Genomic DNA, 21,347 nt, shown 5'->3' on the forward strand with positions numbered 1-21,347 from the left:
TGTTTCAAGTCTTGTGACTACGAATGAACCAATTATATTTAACGTACAAAGCCCCAATATAACAATGGAATTTATTGCTGCTAAGAACGGGGGGGAATTTTAAAAGAGTTTGTTTTGATCTTTCACACTATATCTCATACATACACCTTCAATATATCACAACCTGCTTTGGCTGCCTCTTTCATTAGGTTGTATAATCATCTTTACTTAAGAGATGACGATTAACTTTTGGTTTCACTAAAATAATTTACTTCTATAATTTATTGCATGAAGAAAGAGAGTTAAAATAATATGTACTAATTACAAAACACGATCACATTTTCTTTTTTATCATTTACAGATAAAGTCAAATGTATAAAGATATATCTGACGTAAAGTGAATTTTATCACTTCACACAGAAATTGCAAAGAGTAAGTTTAATAATAAACAATATTTAAGTTAAATACAGCATGTTGTGCGTTCAAAAATGCCGATTGATTAACGAAACGATTTTTACCTTCAATGGTTTATAAATAGGCATAATTTGAAAATTTATTTTCCAATTTGAATGGTTTGCAGAATCCCAAGTATAAATCAAACGACTCAATTCATGCACATCATTAGTCTCATAAAAATTTGTTTAGAAAAATGCATCAGTTAGACACGGTGATGAGACATTGAAATTTCACAATAGGTTGACTTTTATAAAGATCTTTTTTGAAACATCCTGTGTTTGTAACTTTTTGGGAACACCCCGTATAATGTATATATGTACTTAAAGAATGATTCACATGCTGAGATCATCTGCTACAATTGCATTTATCCCTTCCCCCGGGAAATATCCCGCCATATTCATTTCATTTTTTGATCTTCAGTTAGGAACTGAGGCTGTTAGCGATTATACGATGAAGACGTTTTCCCGAAGGAATAATTTGAGAATATTGTGCAGCCAACTGTTTGTATCAAAACTAGTTATAATACAAAACACAAAACGTGAAGCATAAACAATAAAGAAGTTTCCAATAGTGTTTGCGTCAAAAGAGTGAGGAATCCCAAAGGTTTCGGTTTTTTACTTTATTTAAAATTCATTTTTTTGAATGCTGTTTTCATGATAGCTTTGCTTTCATACACTTGGGTTTTATTCTAACTGTGTTGTGGTTTGATATGATACCTGAGAAAGAGTGGTCAGCCATGTTTGAATTTTTGTGGAGTTGCTAATTTGAAACATTTGTGGACACGATTAACTCTGAGATGATGAGCTAATAGCACAAGATATGGATTCAAACGTAAAGCAAGTTAAATCATTCATCGTAAATGTGGAAGTTAAAGTTTAAAGTTGCTTGAGGATCATTCTCTATGGCGTTGTGAAATACAATGTTGTTTCTATTGGGCAAGAACTTTGCTTTTGGATTGTCAAGTCAAGTGTACAGAAATATGAGATTAGAACAGTTGACATTGGATCCGACATGTAACAAGCAGCCTAAGAAGCTTGTGAAGCGTGTGAAATATTTTTTCGTGGATCTGAGGAAGATGATGATAATGCAAATGTGATTGAAATATGTATGTAAACTAAATAAAGGTTTAAAGCGTTATTCTCCAACTAAAATCTATGGAACACCAATGTGGGGAAGTTCAAAATCCCATCGTTCATCATTTCTTGAAACTATTTATAGCTAAGGTTGTCTTTGTCATTGTGGAGTGGAAAATACGATACGTTGGCGCATGTGTTACTTTTGGGCCGAACATCTTCCAACAAGCAAATAGTCCGTTTGTCACAAAAATTATATACAATGCTATATTTCAAGAGTTACGTTTGATAGCAAAAAAATATTGTTCATTGTGTAATAAACGTCTGGGGCATTAAATATACCCTAACGGTCGTACGTAGAGGCGTTTATATTATTTCTATCACTTAGCAAAGCAAAAAAGTTAAACTAAATGCACGTTTCTGACTTCTGAGCACCATCAATCCACTATTATATTTGTGCAAAGCGTCTATTATAGACGAGGCGCTTATTAGAGATACAAGTAGTTCGTTTGATAAAGGTCTTTTTTACATCGAAAAAATTTGGACGAAACATTTTGTACTGTACCTTCGCACTCTTGTAGATAGTCGCGCCTATGCATTATAACAAGTTCCTCTCTATCACGTCTTTGACAACCATTTTATGAAAAATCTGGCGTAAATATTCTGTCAACGTTTACCGCAGTCAGCGGCTTACTACGATTGCAGAAGTATGGACGGAAGAGAAGTGGATATCTTTTTAGTAAAGTAATAACTTCCTTTTAACTCCGCTTTAAACTGCTCAATTGCACTTCTCGCTTTATCAATTACAAAAAATTGATAAAGCTCTTGCACAAGCTGTTTTTTTAACTATGCGTCTATGCAACAGATCAATTATCTTTACATCTTTACATTTTACTTATATTTATGCTATAATTTAGAAGCTTCAAGCGATATCATAATGTAGTTTTTCAATGTAAACTTGGCGTTTTCTTTAATAGTGAAGTACCTGTATTAAAGTCACTTCATTTACCGGAAGTAATCTCAATTTTGTTTAGGTAAAATGACGAACAATATGACATATGTACGAGCTGGACGAAACTTCTGAAATCGAGACCCCCTAAAATGGCAGTGTCGACATAGCTTTACTTACAAAAAAAAGGAATAACCCCTATGAAATGCTTAACGTGTTTAGAAGGTCCCGGTGGTTGTGAAGGGAGGGAAAAATTTGCATAAGATAACAGAGCAAGTTCTATTTCCATCCGTTTTTTCAGACTGACGGATCCGACTATCGGAAGCTCGCTCACTTTATGTATGTTCACACGATCCGTTTTTCTTAATCCGACGAAATCGGATCCGACAAGTCGGATCATGTAAACGGACCTCTGCATACATGAGTCACACGAGTCGTTCGTCTTGTGTCAGTCTTGTGTGGAGTTGTGCCGCAGCCTGCAGTGAGCAATATTTAAAATTCATTATGTTATCATCCACGTAAACGTTAAAGGTTGAAAATGTTTTTCTGGCGATTTATGATCATGATATCAAGAATTATTCCTTCCATCTAATGAAACGGTAAGATAAAGATTTTTTATCCTTACAGGCGACTCGAATTGATTTATATCTGTTGATTTGCAACTGAAACAACATACTAAAGTCAATATTTTATATGTGTTCTTCATCTTTTATAACATATCAATGATCGTAGACAATGTGTGGTAGCTAAATATAATTTTTTTATAATATTGATCTATTTACTTGGATTTATTATCCTTAAATGACGACTCGAATCAAATTTAATTTACGCATCCTATCTAAGTAGAACAAAGACAGTTTTTCATCCGAAATTTACTAAGAACATTGACTATTGTCGATTGTCGGTATGATTCGACCCTATAACTAGTTTGAAAATTGCTTTATTATTCGTGATAAGCATTTAAACATAGTTATTGTCAAACCATAAAATACAACAAACATAAACAAGATATTCAAGTTAGATTTCAAACATTGCATACGAAATGAATATAAGTGAAGCAGAACATTAAATCACTGTGTTTAAAAAGATTTGTTCTTCTTCGAAAGTTGTTTTTGTCATCGTTTGACCTTAAAATTATCGTTATCAAGAATTTTGCATCACTTAGTTTTGTACATCGACATATAATTTTCAATGTTTGATGATATGAAACTTGTTTGTTAATATGTGTTGATTTGCTACTGAAATAACATACTAAAGTCAATATTTTTTATGTTTTCTCCATCTTTTGTAACTGATCAATGATTGTGGACAATGTGTGGTCGCTAAATATAATTTTTGTTACAAGATTTATCTATTTACTTGGATTCATTCATGTACAGGAAGATCAATAATTGTTGGGTTGGGGCTCATATTACAAACAAACAAACAAACAACATTTGTATACCGGCCAGTATTAATCCCCGCCAGGGGGGTTGACCGGTCCATGAATTTTTCCACGCCAAACGTCTCTATCTCTCGCCATATCTCTCGTTATACCCATCGCCTTCATATCACTGTTCACAGCATCCATCCATCTCTTTCTCTGTCTACCTCGTTTGCGGACTCCATCAACATTCATATGCAAGGTTCTACGAATTTTAGCACTTTCTTCCCTCCTTTCCACATGCCCAAACCACCTCAAATTAGTTCATATTAATTGGGGCTCATATTAATTTATGTATATTGTGTGTTCAGTTGTATTAAGTTTTTTTCAAATACATTGTACACCCCACCAATTATCCATCTTCCTACAACTATGCTTGCATTTTTATTCTTCAAATGCTAGTTATTTCATGTAGTTTTTGTGTAGTTTCCCATGAAACAGTAATCAAACCAATAACAAATAGTTTCAGTTTTAGGTGTACACAATATGATATATGTTGCATGTGTCGAGCTCCTTTGAAAACCATTGTTGTGTGTGGATTATCACATGCAAATGAATATGAGCACCTCACCCCAATTATATTTTTCCTTCTTAGGTACTAAGTAGCAAATCGAGCGTTAGACCAAATAAGTTATAGCCGACCATTTTTTATTAAAATCTGGCTCTTGGTTAGGAATTTGACTTTCTAAGGAATAAAATTAACAGTGGCATAACCAGACCTGTGTGATATTTAGTCCTGCTTTGTATATTTTATCTTCTTTTACTCTGAAAATAATAGATTTTTAAAGAATACTGTTGTTCATCCCTACATTTTATGTTTGAGTCTTAACTATATTTTTTATATATGTTGTACATCAGGTTTTTCATTATAAACGTGACAAATTATGTACCATAAAAGTTTGAGCTACCTTTTTTCAGGAAACATTGACATGGAGTCTGTCTTGAGCTCTAAAAAGAAAACTAATGGTTTTAAGTTGATGAGATTAATTGTTGATGTTGGTGGAGAAGCTTTAAGAATAACATTGAGGAAACAACTGTCAGGTACTGATTTATTTTATAATTTAAATAACAATAAAAATTATGATAAACTTTTGTTGCTAAATGATAAGCAAATAAAGCAACATCAATGGGATATACTGTATCCTCCTCCTCCAATATTATCAAATGAAAATAAGTTTGACGTTACTTTACTTTGTTTTCTCCTCCGTAATATTTGTGGTTTAAAACCACCTCATGATCCAATATGGGAAAACATACCCAATGTCACTGATTATTCAACTGAAGCAGATATTACCCGTATCAGGTTATTTTGTAATGATCATTTTGCTCACTTACCTAGCACTTCAGTAAGCTTTGATGAATTTGAGAATCATTGGCTTGAAATAAGAGAACCATTACTTCGTTTAGGAATAGGTCAGGAAGAAATAGATAGATTAAAAAATGAGTTGTTTGGTAATGAAGAATGAGAAAGAATTTTGAGAGAATGGGGTAGATCAAAGAGTGATTCAAAAGTTTTAAAATCACAAATTACGAATGCTGTAAAGGATGTCGGTGTGATAGTGATAATTTAGAATTAGTAGGAGACGATATCAAAGAAATCAAAGCTCGTGAACATGGACTTAATTCAATTCCCGAACACGGTATCTTGACTAAAAACCTTGTAAGTTGTAACTTTGAAAGTGAAATTAGTCAACACTACCAAAAATACTTCCATGGAACACGGGAATGGGTTTTTGATGAGTTTTAAATTGGTTCGAAGAAGACAGTTCTCAAAATCGTGCATTTATTATTTTTGCTGTTGCTGGTATGGGTAAGTCTATCATTGCAGCTACTTTATGTAAACGTTATCCAAGTTATTTCGTTGCAGTTCATTTCTTTCAACACAACAACAGTCGTTACAATAAAGCAAATGTACTTCTTCAATTTTTAGCGATGCAAGTTAGTCGTCATTTTCCTGCTTACAAACAACTTCTTGTGAAGAAACTTTCAGGTCAACACTCTGAGCCTTTGAATAACATGAATGTTGAAGGATTATTTTCCCATCTTTTTACTGAGTTGTTTTATAATTTCTCAGAACTTCCCAAGCAAATGTTAGTTGTGCTTGATGCTCTTCATGAATGTGGTTCCGTCTTGTTTTCGTTTTGTAATTACAACAAGACCTAACGAAGTTGCTTTGAATAAGTTCAAAAAATTAAATCCACTGTACATTAATTGTAGCGATGATCGCACTTTGAAGGATATTAATGTATTGATTGGTTCTATTGACAGCTTTCCTGATTTTATAAATACTTGGACACAAAAAGCTGACGAACTTATGTTGCTTGCATCGCTTCTTACCAGTGAAGTCAAAAATCAGGATTTATCGAGAGGTTCCATACCAAAAGTTCTCAACGAATATTACGAAATTTGCTTAACAAGATGAAGTAAGGAATAAGATTCGTTCCATATATTATAAACTTTTATTTTATATTTATATATATTTTAGTAACGATGTGTTTGCTAGTGTCTAGATATAGCTAGGTTTGACTGTCTATGATAAACTTTTATTTTGTATTTATCATTTATATTTTAGTGACGATGTGTTTGCTAGTGTCTAGATATAGCTAGGTTAGACTGTCTATGATAAACTTTTATTTTATATTTATCATTTATATTTTAGTGACGATGTGTTTGCTAGTGTCTAGATATAGCTAGGTTAGACTGTCTATGATAAACTTTTATTTTATATTTATCATTTATATTTAAGTAACGATGTGTTTGCTAGTGTCTAGATATAGCTAGGTTAGACTGTCTATGAGAAGCTTTTATTTTATATTTATCATTTATATTTTAGTGACGATGTGTTTGCTAGTGTCTAGATATAGCTAGGTTTGACTGTCTATGATAAACTTTTATTTCATATTTATCATTTATATTTTAGTAACCATGTGTTTGCTAGAGCCGACGCTTCCAATGTTCTTGCTTACAATATCATCATGTTGAGTACAGATCTACATAGTTCACAGGTTACACAGACTTTACTATGATTTGGTGTGAAATTGACTTTGTGTAAGATCACGTGACTTCATCGTAATCACGTGGAATTCTTTTTCAGGTTAAGCGAAAGATAACCAAACATGAACTGTGGTATAAATAATAGTAAAGATCATCCATTAAAATATCTTGAAGCACTTTATGATATGAGACAGAGAGCCAGGCCCCTTGGCAAAATTCTTGGGTCCACTAAAATATATTATTTTATTAAAATTAATTACAACAATGGTTGTGGCTCCCCTTCCCTTTTATCTCCTCCCCCTTGACAGAAAATCCTGGCTACTGCAATGATATATCATTGCTGTTAAATACTATAGATGAAGGAATGACTAAGAAGAACTGCAAAGATGACTTCATCTTACTAAGTTCTGACTTTCCAGGCTGCTGTCGAGACTGCTGAGTAGCTCGAGATGTCTGTCTGACATTGTGCATTTACAAAACTGAAGCTTGTGTATTTAGTTTCTTTTCCTTACTTATAACCCTACTTATAAGAATTCTATAACTTTTCAGTACTTATAACCAATTTTTTTCTGCGCCAATCTCAAATATTTTCTGGGACATGATCCACGAAAACCTCTTCATCGCCAACCTAAAATCTTCACTTAACACCCAAGGCAGCTTCATTTCTCTTAAGCTTTTCTAGTCTCAACACCTCAACCTAACTATACATCACATCACACTTACACATCAACAGTAATCTAATACCTCTAACTATGTAAATTACCATATATATACCTACATTTCGTTGTTAACTTCCTTATTAGTCTGAAGATGTCTTGAGTCAAGACGAAACGTCAGTATTTTAATAAATTTCACAAAACCAAATTGCTTATGGCTGTGTTCAAAATTATATGTTGGGCTGTAATATTTATATTGAGAATCTGTTTCCCGCCTGGCACCTCACTGGCAACAATATAGATAATTTCTTTTCTACATAAAAGGAAAAACATGCTCAGAAAAAGTTGTGATCTTTTATAAAAACAAGACTATAATTTACCATAATATTTCAATTACGGTAATACTACAAAGCCATCTTTTCTTCATCTACAAAAATCAACACAGAAAAGAGATTTCAGCCATATATGAAGACCATGTAAAGTCTAACCATAATTTTCAAGAAATTTCATGCAATCAATCTACAAGCTTTCTCAAATTTTCGTGCATTCTTTTGCAAAAGCAAAATGTTTCCATAGTTGCGTAAAGACATTTTGAATTGAAGAACTGGTAAGACGACCGGTGCTTTGTACCCCACTCATGTACCCACTCTATCTGCTAATCTTCAGTCTCGGAATTTCAGAAAAGAAATTTGTCATGCATTCATGATCGATACGAATACTTTTTGGCATCTTCTATTGAAAATAATTTTCTGAATCATATTGGTGACTACGTTATGCAACGTGTTGAAATGAAGAATTAGACGTTTAGGTCATATGTGGTGAGTAAAATTGTATAACACATTAATTTTGAAATGATATTGTTAGCCACTCTACTATTGTATCAAAGTTCTTTAGTTTGGCTAAATTGTGAAATACCAGGTACACAGATACGCATTGAGCATGCTATAATGCCATAATAAATTCATTATGGGATGATTTCAAGTTCCGAGACAATAGAAATCAATGTCAACTCTTTCCCGGCGGACACGATAAACGAGGGACAAATATATGTCCCCATTGAGTTTATTGTCTATAAATTTCGTTATATACAACGTACAAAGACAAATTTACCTATGAATTTTAGCTAATACATTACAATGTTTGTAGAGTAATAGAAAATATTACGATGCTACTATGGTATCGACATATATGGTATGGATTATTTCGCTAGAAGCCTGGTATCGAGCGGTATTGATTACTCAGTAATCTGTGGTCGCCAATCCCTTATATTGAATATGAATTAGGAAGTGTTCGTGCAATTCTTATGTTATCATCCACAAATATTTTTCTGGCGATATATGATCATGATATCAAGGAATATTCCTTCCATCTAATATAACGGTAAGAATAAGATTTTACATCCTTAGATGGCGACTGGAATTAATTTTATTTTATTTACCTATCTATAAGTAGAACAAAGATGGTTTGTCATTTAAATATTTCTATGAACAATGATCATTGTAGTTACAGTTCAACTCTAAAACTTGTACGAAAATTGCTTTATTATTCGTGATAAGTATTTAAACATGGTTATTGTCAAACCATAATATACAACAAACATAAAGAAGATATTCAAGTTAGATTTCAAACATTGTTTAAGGAAGGAAATGAATATAAGTGAAGCAGAGCATTAAATCACTGTGTTTAACATGATTTGTTCTTGTTCGAAAGTTATTTTTGTCATCGTTTAATCTTAAAATGATCGTTGTAGAGGGTTTTCATCACTTAGTTATGTACATCAACATATTTTGAACTTTGATATGATAAAACTTGTTTGTTGATATGTGTTGATTTGCTACTGAAATAACATACTAAAGTCAATATTTTATATGTGTTCTACATCTTTTATAACTGATCAATGATTGTGGACAATGTGTGGTTGCTAAATATATTTTTGTTACAAGATTTATCTATTTACTTCGATTCATTTATGTACAGGAAGATCAATAATTGTTGAGTTGGGGCTCATATTAATTTATGTACATGATATGTTTTTATTCTTCAGTTGCTAGCTATTTCATGTAGTTTGCCTATTTTTTTTGAATAATAATCTAACCAATGAAAAATGGTTTTGGTCATAGGTGTACAGATTCTTACATCTTTTACACAATTTTTGGATCAACTCTCATAAAAGTTATGCCCACCAATTTTTCATTGGTTTCCTTATTACATTTGTTTTGTTGACCATTTTTATTGCTTTCATCACTTTTGTTGACTTCTTGACACACACCCTTTTTTAGCAAGAAAAACTGTGGCAGGACTGTAGGATGATTGTTAATTTGGAGATCATATTATGTATGCATAATATAGGCTACATGTGTTACGTTCCTTTGAAAACCATTGTTGTGTAGGGATAATTACATCCAAATGTTTATGTCACCCCAACCACATTATAGAGAATATACAGTAGGACCACTTTCTGTGCAACTTACTGCTGTATATATAATTATATTACTGGGTGTAGTTTGCCAGCTCAGTGCACCTATTGGTCAAAAAATGGTAGTGTCTGACTGCCACTATGGTATTAACTTGCGGAATAAAATATACATGGCACAAAAATATTCAGTGCAATCTACTGTATGTTCTCTATAAAATTATACTATATGTTCCTATAACCGTGTCCTAATTACATTATGTCTTCCTTAGGTATTAAGTCGTGAATGAAGTATTAGTTCAAATAAATTACACCTGCTCATTTTTTTTATCACAAAACCTTTTAAACCATGATAGGGGTTATGCATTTTTAAACAATAAAAGTTTCAGTGGTGTAGCCAGACTGATAAAATGTTTAGTCCTTCTATGTACGTTTCTTTATACTTTTACTGTGAAAATAATATTTTACCTTGTGAGTCTTAAACTATTTCTTCCACCAACAAAATTTTTAGCAATATCAAATCTGTTGATGGTTTAAGTCTCGTTGAAGAAAAAATTTTGAATTTTGTCAAATCGTTTGATTTTTGTAAAGCGTTATATTCACTAAAATCGTATATTCTTGTTAACCATGTCCGTGATAATGAGGAGTCTGAGACTAGCTAATTTTCTGACGTCATCCAAGGTACTCATGTTACACGAGTCGTGTATTCAATTGCTATCAAGTCAATGCTGGCTGAGGCACAACTTAAGTCTATAAGCGCCTAAAAGCATTGCCTTTGCACTAGTAAAAACAGAAAAAAGGTAAATAGTTGCGTTGCGGCCAATTGTACAAATGAGTTAAGCCTTTGCTCTCGTATGAGTCTTCACACTATGCCTTATAATGATAAAAGGCCCGAGGCCAAGCTAAGATGGAATATGTGGGTTTTAAAGTGAAGCGCGTATTTGTGCCTTCCAGTGCTTCAACACTTTGTTCGGCTCGATTAAAACCAGAGGATTTGGAGCGTCAGTTTAGTAGTTTGCCGAATCAAAAGAACGCTAATTTTCCACGCCTTAAAATAGATGAGATTAGAATTTGTGTCTTTCCGACCATCCATGCTTTGGAGTGAAAGTCCGAATCATCGCTCAAGTTTCATTGCTTTCCGAGTTTTCTGTCACGTATCCCCCGGAATAAAGTTTTTGTCAGAATTATCTGACTGAACACTCAATTCTGATTTTGATTTATCGCTTTCTTTGCAAGACATAATTTTCTCGAATATAATAATTAAACAGCGCGAAAGAACGTATATGTTTAAAATAAGCTAAATATGCCAGAATGCTCACTATATTCGATGACGTCAAAATACCTTCTAGTGCCAGTCTCTTCTGTATTATAGAAAACGACGGCGTGGGGAAAGCTTGTTGATTTGACCAAATTTTTGAAATTTTTTCTCAGAAAGACTTAAAAGTCATAGACAAATTTCATATTGCTAAAAAAATTTTGGTGGCAATAATGAAAAAGTGTCCGAGTGAGGCAGTGTCTGTCTGTCTGTCGTGATATCTTCGGTTGTGTCCTCGTTCATAGTTGCAAGTACGAACGATAACGAATAGTATTGTTTTGTCTAGTATAGTCAATGCGTGGAACTTAATACCTACACTGTGCAGCTCGTGCTTGTATTTTGTTTGGTATTTTATTCGTATATTCACGTTGTTTATCTCTCACCCTGTGTTCTGTTTTTTGGTGAGAAAAATGTAAAGTAGACAGGATATAGTTTTTTTATATTTATTTCAATTAGTAATGACGACGATTTGGATTTAACAGATCGTCAAAAATGGCGAAGAATTTAAATATATTATGGTCCTATGGAAATAACTACATCAGCAATGGTATATGTACCATGTGCAATGCCTCCTCATTTTAACAATTAACATAAAAATTTAAATTGGAACAGAATCATCGGCAACATAGTCCTATCGATAAGCAAAAATTCGTACAACACAACAAACCGATTTCATATCTCTTTTCACCACACCATTGTTAGACAAATAAGACATAATATTTACTTAAAAAAATTGTTTTAATTCAAATTGGCGAAGAACTTATCGTTCTATCATTGAAATTTATGAGATTAATAAGGACATGGCAACTGTATTGTTTTTTGCAAGCTTCCTTTGCACGATATTAGCACGTGAACACCAGCAGACGTAACATGCACTGAGCGTAGGGGAGCAATAAAAAGGAAAGATAATGATAATTACTGGACATTTTTGTTATACATTGAGCACAGAGAACGTTTTTTACCAAAGAGAAGTGCCAAAGGAAGGAATGATTTCATTTTGAGACATTTTGACATAAGAATTTTTTTGTTATTTCTCATATGTTATTATTACGGAAAGACCTTGGGACTTGACTTGGGAATGACCTTGGGATTTCACTTAATTTAATGAAAAATACAACACTAAGCAGTTGGACTACTGACTACTAATTGTTCCATGTACTGTAACTCTGGTCAAGGCTACCTACATGTACACACTTGTACCTATTTTTATGTACCTTGTACATCTGGGTACCGTTGCACGAAGTTGGATAGCATTAATCGTTGGATAATAAAAGTTTCAAACTTGTAGAAAAAGATGTTTATATTTTCTTTAGGTGAAAGGAATTTTGTAATCTTAGAAGCAATATTTTATTTCAATGATTGCTCAGTTCAAATCTCATATTATTCCCTTTTAAGAGATTTTGTAAAAGTTCAAAACAATTTGCCATCTTATGGATAGAACTATTCTGCCTTTATGTAACCGACCGCAGGTTTTCCTTTATAATCACAATGAATTTGTACCATGGAAGTGTTACCTCCTTTTTTTCTGCAGGGAGCAACATTATGTCTGTGTTGAGCTCAGACATGACAACTAATGGTTTTAAGTTGATGACATTAATTGTTGATGTTGGTGGAGAAGCTTTAAGAATAACATTGAGGAAACAACTGTCAGGTACTGATTTATTTAATGTTTTAAATGACAGAAAGAATTATCGTAAGCTTTTGTTGCTAAAAGATAAGCAAATAAAGCAACATCAATGGGATCTATTGTATCCTCCTCCTCCAACATTACCAAATGAAAATAAGTTTGACATTACTCTACTTTGTATACTTCTGCGTAATATTTGTGGTTTAAAACCACCACGTGATCCAATATGGACGTCAGTAAATAATCCCACTGATTATTCAACTGAAGCAAATATTACCCGTGTTAGGTTATTTCGTAATGATTATTTTGCTCACTTACCTGACACTTCAGTAAGCTTTAATGAATTTGAAGATGTTTGGGTAAAAATAAGCGAACCATTAGTTCGTTTAGGAATAAGTCAGGAGGAAATAGATAGAATAACGAGTGAAGTGTATGGTAATGAGGAATATAAAAGGATTTTGAGAGAATGGGATGAATTAAAGAGTGATTTAGAAGTTTTAAAATCAGATCACAAGGAAATTAAGAATACCTTAAAAGATGTCGGTGCAAATGTTGTGAAAGTGATAGATAAATTAGAATTAGTAGGAGATGATATTAAAGGAATGAAAGCTAGTGGACATGGACTTACTTCAGTTTCAGAAGACGGTGTTTTGGCAAAACACCTTGTTAGCTGTAACTCTGAAAGTGAAATTAGGCATCATTATGAAAAGTATTTGCATGGAACACGTGAATGGGTTTTTAAAGAGTTTTTAGATTGGTTTGAAGACGATACTTCTCAAAATCGTGCATTTGTTATTTCTGCTGTTGCTGGAATGGGTAAGTCTGTAATTGCGGCTACTTTATGTAAACGTTTTCCTCATTACTTGACTGCAGCTCATTTCTTTCAACATAACAACAGTCGTTACAATAAAGCCAATGTACTTCTTCAATCTTTAGCGATGCAAGTTAGTCGTAAGTTTCCTGCTTACAAACAACTTCTTGTGGAAAAACTTTCAGGTCAACTCTCTGAGCCTTTGAATAACATGAATGTGGAAGGATTATTTTCCCTTCTTTTTACTGAGTTGTTTTGTAATATCTCAGAACTTCCCAAGCGAATGTTAGTTGTGCTGGATGCCCTTGATGAATGTGGTTATCCAGAAAGAGACGACCTTGCTTATTTGATTGCTCATCACTTGCACAAACTTCCGCCTTGTTTTCGCTTTGTAATTACAACCAGACCTAACGAAGTTGCTTTGAATAAGTTCGAAAAATTAAATCCACTGTTCATTAATTGTAGCGATGATCGCAATTTAGAGGATATTAAATTATTGATTGAAGAAAGAATTGGCTCAACTGACAGCCTTTCTGATGTTAAGAACAGTTTGGCAGAAAAAGCTGACGGACTTATATTGCTTGCTTCGCTTCTTAGCAGTGAAGTCAAAAATCAGGATTTGTTGAATGCGTCCATACCAAAAGATCTCAGTGAATTTTACAAAATTTCCTTAACAAGAATAAGTAAGGAATTAGATTCGTTTGATATCAGTAACGAAAAGTTTCAGTCAATTTTAAATGCTCTGGCTGTTGCTAAAGAACCTCTCCCTTGGAAAATGATCGATGACGTTCTTTGTTTGAATTCGAGTCGCGACTCGCTTGCGGTTAGAAAAATTATCTCTTGTCTGTTTGTTAGCAATGGAGAAGGATGTATTTCATTTTTTCACAAATCCTTAAACGATTGGTTGTTGGATTATCGAGAACATGAGTACTCAGTAAAAACTTCTTGTGGTCATCGACTTGTTTTAGAATTTTGTTTAAAATCTTTAAATAACCTCAAAGCTGAAGGTGTAAACTATTACATCATCAAAGAGGCGTCAGTTAGGTATTCAGTCAAGTATTGGTTGCCTCATTTACTCGCTATTTCTGATCATGCTTATATCGTTAAAAATGTTGGTAAATATCTTGTTGACTTGGAAGTTTTAGTTGCTTCTGTGTTGGTTGATGGTAGTCGGACTTTTAAAAATTTTAAATTATTCAACGCACATGATGTGTACTTTCTTATTTCTGAGGACATTCGATTCTTATTTAATGAAGTTTATTCTGTAATGATGAACTCTGTGCTCTCTGACAATGAATTAATTTGTTTGCAATACGTTGCCAACGAAGTCAAAGATCTGTCGTCTCAAGCCACCACAATGCTTGAAACACGTTTCAAAGATTTACCATATGTAAAGTGCAGAGACACGGGTTTTGTAAAGGCTCAATTATTACGTTTAAATCAATATTTGATCTCTGTTGATGTTTCAAGAAATCATGATTACGTCGTCTGTGGTTATGAAGGATTCATCGTGCAACTTTTTTCATTGAGAACAAACAGATGTTTGTGGATAAAAAATATTGCTGGTCAGTTTAAGCTATATAAAAACAAAGAAGTTTGCGTTGTCTTTCATCCGTTCGAAGATTTGATTTTTGCTTCTCAGCTTGATAAGATATTAGATATTAATGGTAAGATTTCCTCCAGTCCTTTCCATTGTGATGATTCTACTTCTAAGTTCTTTAGCAACAAATGTTTTTCTAAGGATAAGTACACAATGGTCACTAGTTACAAAGATACTTTGACAGTATGGGACGTTGAAAAAGGTGAGAAGAAACACAGTATTAGATGTAATAATGTGACCTCACTGTGTTTTTCTAATTCTGGAAGATATTTGTGTGTTATTGAGGAAGACATAGTGGTTCAAATATTGGATGTAGCGAATAATTATGAAACATTCGTTTACAACGATCATTTACCGTCTGGTAATTTTTGTCAGTATGGTGTTTTGTACACTGTTGGTCTTCATTCTTGGTGTTGTGTTTGGTCTCCTATCTTCGTGAGTAAACCTTTCATTGTGAATCCCACTGGGGAGAAACTTCCTGACTTAGATCCTGTTTCCCAAACTTTGTTTTTTCCTCTTGATCCTTTCGATTACAACAGATCTAGCTTTTCCTTTAATGTATTAGGAAAGCATTATTTTATTTTGAATAACGACAATGTTCTATCGTTTGAATACGGATGTGACTTTTATCTTTATTCAATACCGCGAGCATGTTTAACTAAAAGTTACTGTTTTTATAACAAGAAATTTTGCTCAAATAGAAAATTTCTGTATCGGAGCAATGAAGGAAAATCAAGGGTAATTATATACAATCTCAACACATTTGACTTTGTTGTCAAGGAATGTTTTTTTAGTGACATGGTTGCTGTAGAAAATGGAGTTATTTTGCTTACGGCAAAAAATATTCCTGAGCTTTGGAATAATGATTTAACAAAACTTGTTTATAGTTTTGATGAACTAAAAGGTACAAACAAAATTTTTGAGGTGAGTGATGTATCATTTGCTTGTCAAAAAACTGATTCTTTTGTGTTTTTCAATGTTGAAAACAAGCGAAAAGAAATATCAGTGAATTTTGTAAATTATCGAAATGTGCACGTATTTGCATGTAGCTCTAAGTATCACGTGTTTGCTAAAGTTGAATTTAAGGATCAAATAATTTACTGTATGTGGCATGAAGACAAACTTGTTGATGGTTGGGATGACGTAATTAAAGAGGAATTCGCCAATTTAATCGCCGACAAATATGTTGGAGAGTACCTGCGTGATAATACTCCCTGTATAAATTACGCTGCTTTTTCACCTTCAGCAGATAAATTATTAATAAGTGACAAGCGCTGGTATGTGAAAGTATTTGGTGTTGAAAACTTACAAGTTACTTATAGCTATACTAACGTTTTTTCTAAGTTTTTCTTTGTTGATGATAGGTATATAATTAGTGATCACTTACGTTTGATTGATTTGAAATGTTTTAAAATTGTAGGTTCATCTCTCGCATTTAAGAGTAAACAACGTCAAACAAATTTTCATTACTGTCGTAAACGCAAACTTGCTTTATTTTTTTCTTCCTTAAAGGTCCCTGTACAATGCGTAAAAATCATCTTGCCACGGGAATAAATTTGATCTTTGATGATAAAATTTCTCACCATTTTGGATAATGACTATATTATCTTTAAGAAAATCTTGTTCGGTTTTTTCATGATCCCTATCATTGTTGACATTTAAATTAATATTTGTTTGCGTATGATTTCATGAAATGACCTTTGTCTGATTTTGATTGTTCTATACAGAGACCGCAGTGTACGATAATGTCAACATTGAGAGAGATCATGTATAAAAGCTGAAGTCAAGTAAAGATGAAAATTCAATGACAATAAAGGCAAACCATAAACACAAATGATTTCGTGTCTAAGATAATAATTTTCCTTGCACAAGAAAATAATTTTATTGACTTTTATCTTCTCGCACAAACATATACAATGCAAACTTTTCTTAGTTATTGTACCATAGGTTATATTTTGTTTATATCTACACCATGTAAACATATAATTTTCATGCAAATGTGTTCAGTGTAGGATGGTTTAAATATTGCACGTTTTTCGATACTCTTTTACACCAAAAACAAGTTGTTACTAATTAAATCAATACTATCTTGCACTGAAATAATTTCTTAATACTTTTCATTTATTGCATTTTGATATACAAAATATCTATGTGTTAAGTTGTTAAGAGAGACAAGGACAGCCCAATTGTTACTTCGGTTATATCAATATTTTCATCCTTATTAATTTGAAAAACGTAAATTCATAAGAAAACAATGGTACCTTTGCTAATTTTTTCAAGAAAAACTTAAAATTTGGCTGTCTTTCTCACTGACTGTTAAAAAGTAAATCGTAAAATCCACAAGAAAATGACTTATGATTGACGTTCGTCATCGTGACAGACAATTTAGCCATTGTGACTGAACACTCCAAACCGTATGAACAGGAAAAGTTAACAAAAGTCAAAGAAAATTTTGCAAAATAGAGAGACAGAAAACAAACGACAATGTTGCGTATGGAAGGATGTTTAATGAAAAGTTTTTAACTTTTACTGAAAATCGATGTCAAGCATTGTTAAAGTTTAAACACTTTTACTTTGTGAATCAATACTTTATGGGAATTATTTTTTAACAACATCAACTCAACTAACAACATCAGAGGACATGCTGCAATTAAGGCTTGGCTATAAAGTTCCAACGTCTACTCTTAATTCAAACGATAATACAAAAAGTAGTAGCTATATTTCAGAAAGTGACGTAATGAAAGGAATGACAAATTTATGTACCATGGTTCTCTGTGGATTTATTGTTGTACTTTGTATCGTCACCCAGGTCACGTGTTCATTGAAATGTCATCTGTTGTCAAAATTGGAAGATATGAACTTTTACATTTTTAAAATGGTGAAACTGGTTGTTTATTTTGTTCACTTTTTATAAAACTGAAGCGTGAAAATTATCATCTCATGTGGACGTTTTGATGTGAACATAACACAGAAGTAATCATGAGAATGAATAAAAAGAATTTGATTTTACTACATTGTGGCTATTGGAGATGGCTAAAAGGATTTTTTGCTGCATCTATAATTGAAGCTGCTTCTTGATAGAAACACACTAACATTGTGAATATTATGACACTCGATTGCCTTTGCGCATGCTCTGAAATATATATGTACTTGAATGATACTATAACATTTGTGATATGATTTAAGATCTTATCAGCAACATGTCATGGAAATTCAAAGCAAACGTCAACTATGGATGGTTGTAGAATAAAAGTGATCAGTTTAGTTCATATAAATGGTCAACAAATCATTCACAACAAAAGTAACTTCAACATGTAAGAACTGCATCAAGTTATGAGAATGAAAAATATGGAAAAATTTCAACGTCTTTCTTTTTGAAGATGTCATTTTTCTAAATCCACTGTGTTTTATTCTTTATGTAGTGAACAATTTTAGATCATTAAATTTATTTCATTTTGTTGTGTACATATCTACGTATAGTAAATAGATATCTTTCATAATTTCCCATAAACGGACATGTACCGTAAGCAGACATTAGGTCCTGGTCTCAAGGATGTCCGTTTACGAGTAGCTTGACCGTATGCAGACTTTTCATTACTGATCTTTTTCTTTACGTTTCTAGATTTTTCTTATGGTTTTTAAATTTTAAATGCTAAATAAATGAATCCCACATAACTCAACACCATTTTTTAGACTAATAATAATTTGCGAACTGCCATGTGAAGAATACTGGTGCTTTGGAAAAGGAGGTGTCGTATCTTGAATTAAAAATCACCAATTTTTAAAATTAGCATTCAATAGTTGTACAATAACTTTCACTCACATTCAGCAACATAATTTGTTGGTAACCGTCATTTTATCAAAACAGAACAATTGCAGTTGCCATTTTAAAGACTGGTAAGGATTCATTCATTTAGCACTTGTAAAAAATCATTTAGAGAGAAACTTTCTTTTTGCGCAGTGTTTTGTTGATCTTTGTTTTTTAAAGGTATTAACATAGTTTTATTATATTAGTATGTTAATATAAGAAATAATCGTTGTATAAATATGTTTTCTACAAAATTGTTACAATATATGTGTGTTGATCTATATTTAGTGTCTTAAATGATTTTCACATTTGTCCACTACACCAAATCTATATTGAGACTCTCGGGAAATTAGGCTCACTATTTCCTAAGAGAGAGTACATTAAGTGTTTTGTTAGATAGGGAAAAAATCATAAATTTCCACAACTCTTCAATAGAATTAATGTCTTTTTTTTGGGGGGGGGGGAGGATTGGCCTGCAAAATTTCGTTGCAAAATGCTATGATTGACCACAGCAATTTAGGTTATCTTCCGAGTGTTTTCTTAGTTCTTTGTTATTAATAGTTGATTTTCGTCGCTTAATAAGCTCGAGAAATGTTTTTTCAGTTTTCGGTTTGGTGGCTGTTTTATTCGTTAGGATATTAAAATGAGCGGTCAACACCTTTTCACTTAATTTACTGGCAGGAAATCGTGCATTTATTTCAAGTCATGTGACTACTAATGAACCAATCGCAATTACTATACCCAGCACCTATGTAACAATACAACTAATTGTATAAATATGCATAATTCAAAAGTTGATTTGCCGATTTGAATGGTTTGCAGCAATCCAAATCTGAATCAAACGACTTTCATGCACATCATTAGTCTCCTGGAATTTAGTTCAGAAAAATGCATCAGTGGGACATGGTGATCAGGAATTAAATATTCAGAATAAACTGAATTTGATAATACTGTTTTTGATACATCCAGTATTTGTTCCTTTTTGGGAACACCCCGTATAATGTATATATGTACGTAAAGAATGGTTCACAACGTGAGATCATTAGCTACAATTACATCTTTTACACGTAGAATCTTATCAATTTTCTTACATTAAAATTGTAGAAAGCAGATGCTTTATAATTGCTTAATATGTAATTATCATTTATAAGAATCGGACATACGAAAGAATGTTATATGCAGTGCGGTGTTTGAAATTAAATGAAGATATGATCATCCACTTTGCTAGACACTTTAAGCAATTGTCTCATGAAGCTGAAAAATTCAGGTGACTCAACGGAATTCGAACCCATGACCTCTGCGGTGCCGGTACAGTGCACTAAATTGACCTACTCCCCACTGTGTGATTTCAAAGCTCAGTTGGTCAGAGCACTGCACCGGCACCGCAGTGGTCATGGGTTCAAATCCCGTTGAGTGACCTGAATATTTTAAGTTCATGAGACAATTGCTTAAATTGTCCAGCAAAGTGCGAAGATCATATCTTTATTTAGTTTCAAACACCGCACTGCATATAATATTCTTTCGTATGTCATTCCTTTCACAAGAAAACATCAGCCCAACAAAACTGACCTGCTCCCCACTGTGTGATTTAAAAGCTCAGTTGGTCAGAGCACTGCACCGGCACCGCAGAGGTCATGGGTTCGAATCTCGTTGAGTCACCTGAATTTTTCAGGTTCATGAGACAATTGCTTAAATTGTCCAGTAAAGTGCTAAGATCATATCTTCATTTAAGAATCGGACAGGCTGACAGGAGCTTTAATTAGGGATAAAAGTTGTGAGAATACAACAAAAGAATGTACATAGAACTTAAAAGTGTTTGATGTTACTTAGACCTTGTTCAAACTTCGAACTTTGCATGAACCGACCGCATTTAAAACAAAAGATAATAAGGAAACTCATCTCGTTTTCTTTTATCTTTAATGCGTTCGGTGCATATAAAGTTTGACGTTAAAATGGGCCTTAGATTGAAATTAAAAGATATAACAAAAGCACTTCAATCTTGAAGGAGAAGTAACATTTATATTTTTTGATAAGCATACTGAACACCATGTGTTTTTATTGTGTCTAGAATTAATTAAAATTGTATTGTTAGTCTTGGTTTCAGGACTTTCGTACCGGTTTGAGGAAATGGCACATATGCCATGTTGTTCGTTATGGTCATTTTACCCAAAAACAGTTGAGATTACTTCCAATAAATGAAGTGAATACAAACTCTTAAAAACGGGTTTTCGACTATTGCACCA

At 32.9% G+C, this 21,347-nt stretch overlaps 1 protein-coding gene across 7 annotated transcripts in view; it reads left to right on the top strand.

Moving 5' to 3' along the window:
- Positions 1–19,387, top strand: part of LOC124450547 — a 65,192-nt gene extending 45,805 nt beyond the window's left edge. The window contains exons 1-5 of one of the 7 annotated variants that reach the window (XR_006950074.1): positions 4,834–4,921; positions 5,220–5,870; positions 6,149–6,303; positions 6,801–6,885; positions 7,231–7,738. Coding sequence is in view for 1 of the 7 variants with exons in the window: in XM_047001202.1 (XP_046857158.1) it covers positions 4,810–4,921; positions 12,910–16,220; positions 17,024–17,077 (3,477 nt within the window). In the remaining 6 variants the exon portion in view is untranslated. Of the gene's footprint in view, positions 1–4,798; positions 4,922–5,219; positions 5,871–6,148; positions 6,304–6,800; positions 6,886–6,974; positions 7,056–7,230; positions 7,739–12,909; positions 16,221–17,023 lie in introns of those variants that run through there. The other 6 variants (XR_006950071.1, XR_006950073.1, XR_006950072.1 and 3 more) reach the window with 6 other exon arrangements.
- Positions 19,388–21,347: the final 1,960 nt, after the last annotated feature.

The sequence above is a fragment of the Xenia sp. Carnegie-2017 genome, unplaced genomic scaffold (genome assembly GCF_021976095.1).
Source record: "Xenia sp. Carnegie-2017 unplaced genomic scaffold, XeniaSp_v1 HiC_scaffold_24, whole genome shotgun sequence".
NCBI lineage: Eukaryota > Metazoa > Cnidaria > Anthozoa > Malacalcyonacea > Xeniidae > Xenia > Xenia sp. Carnegie-2017.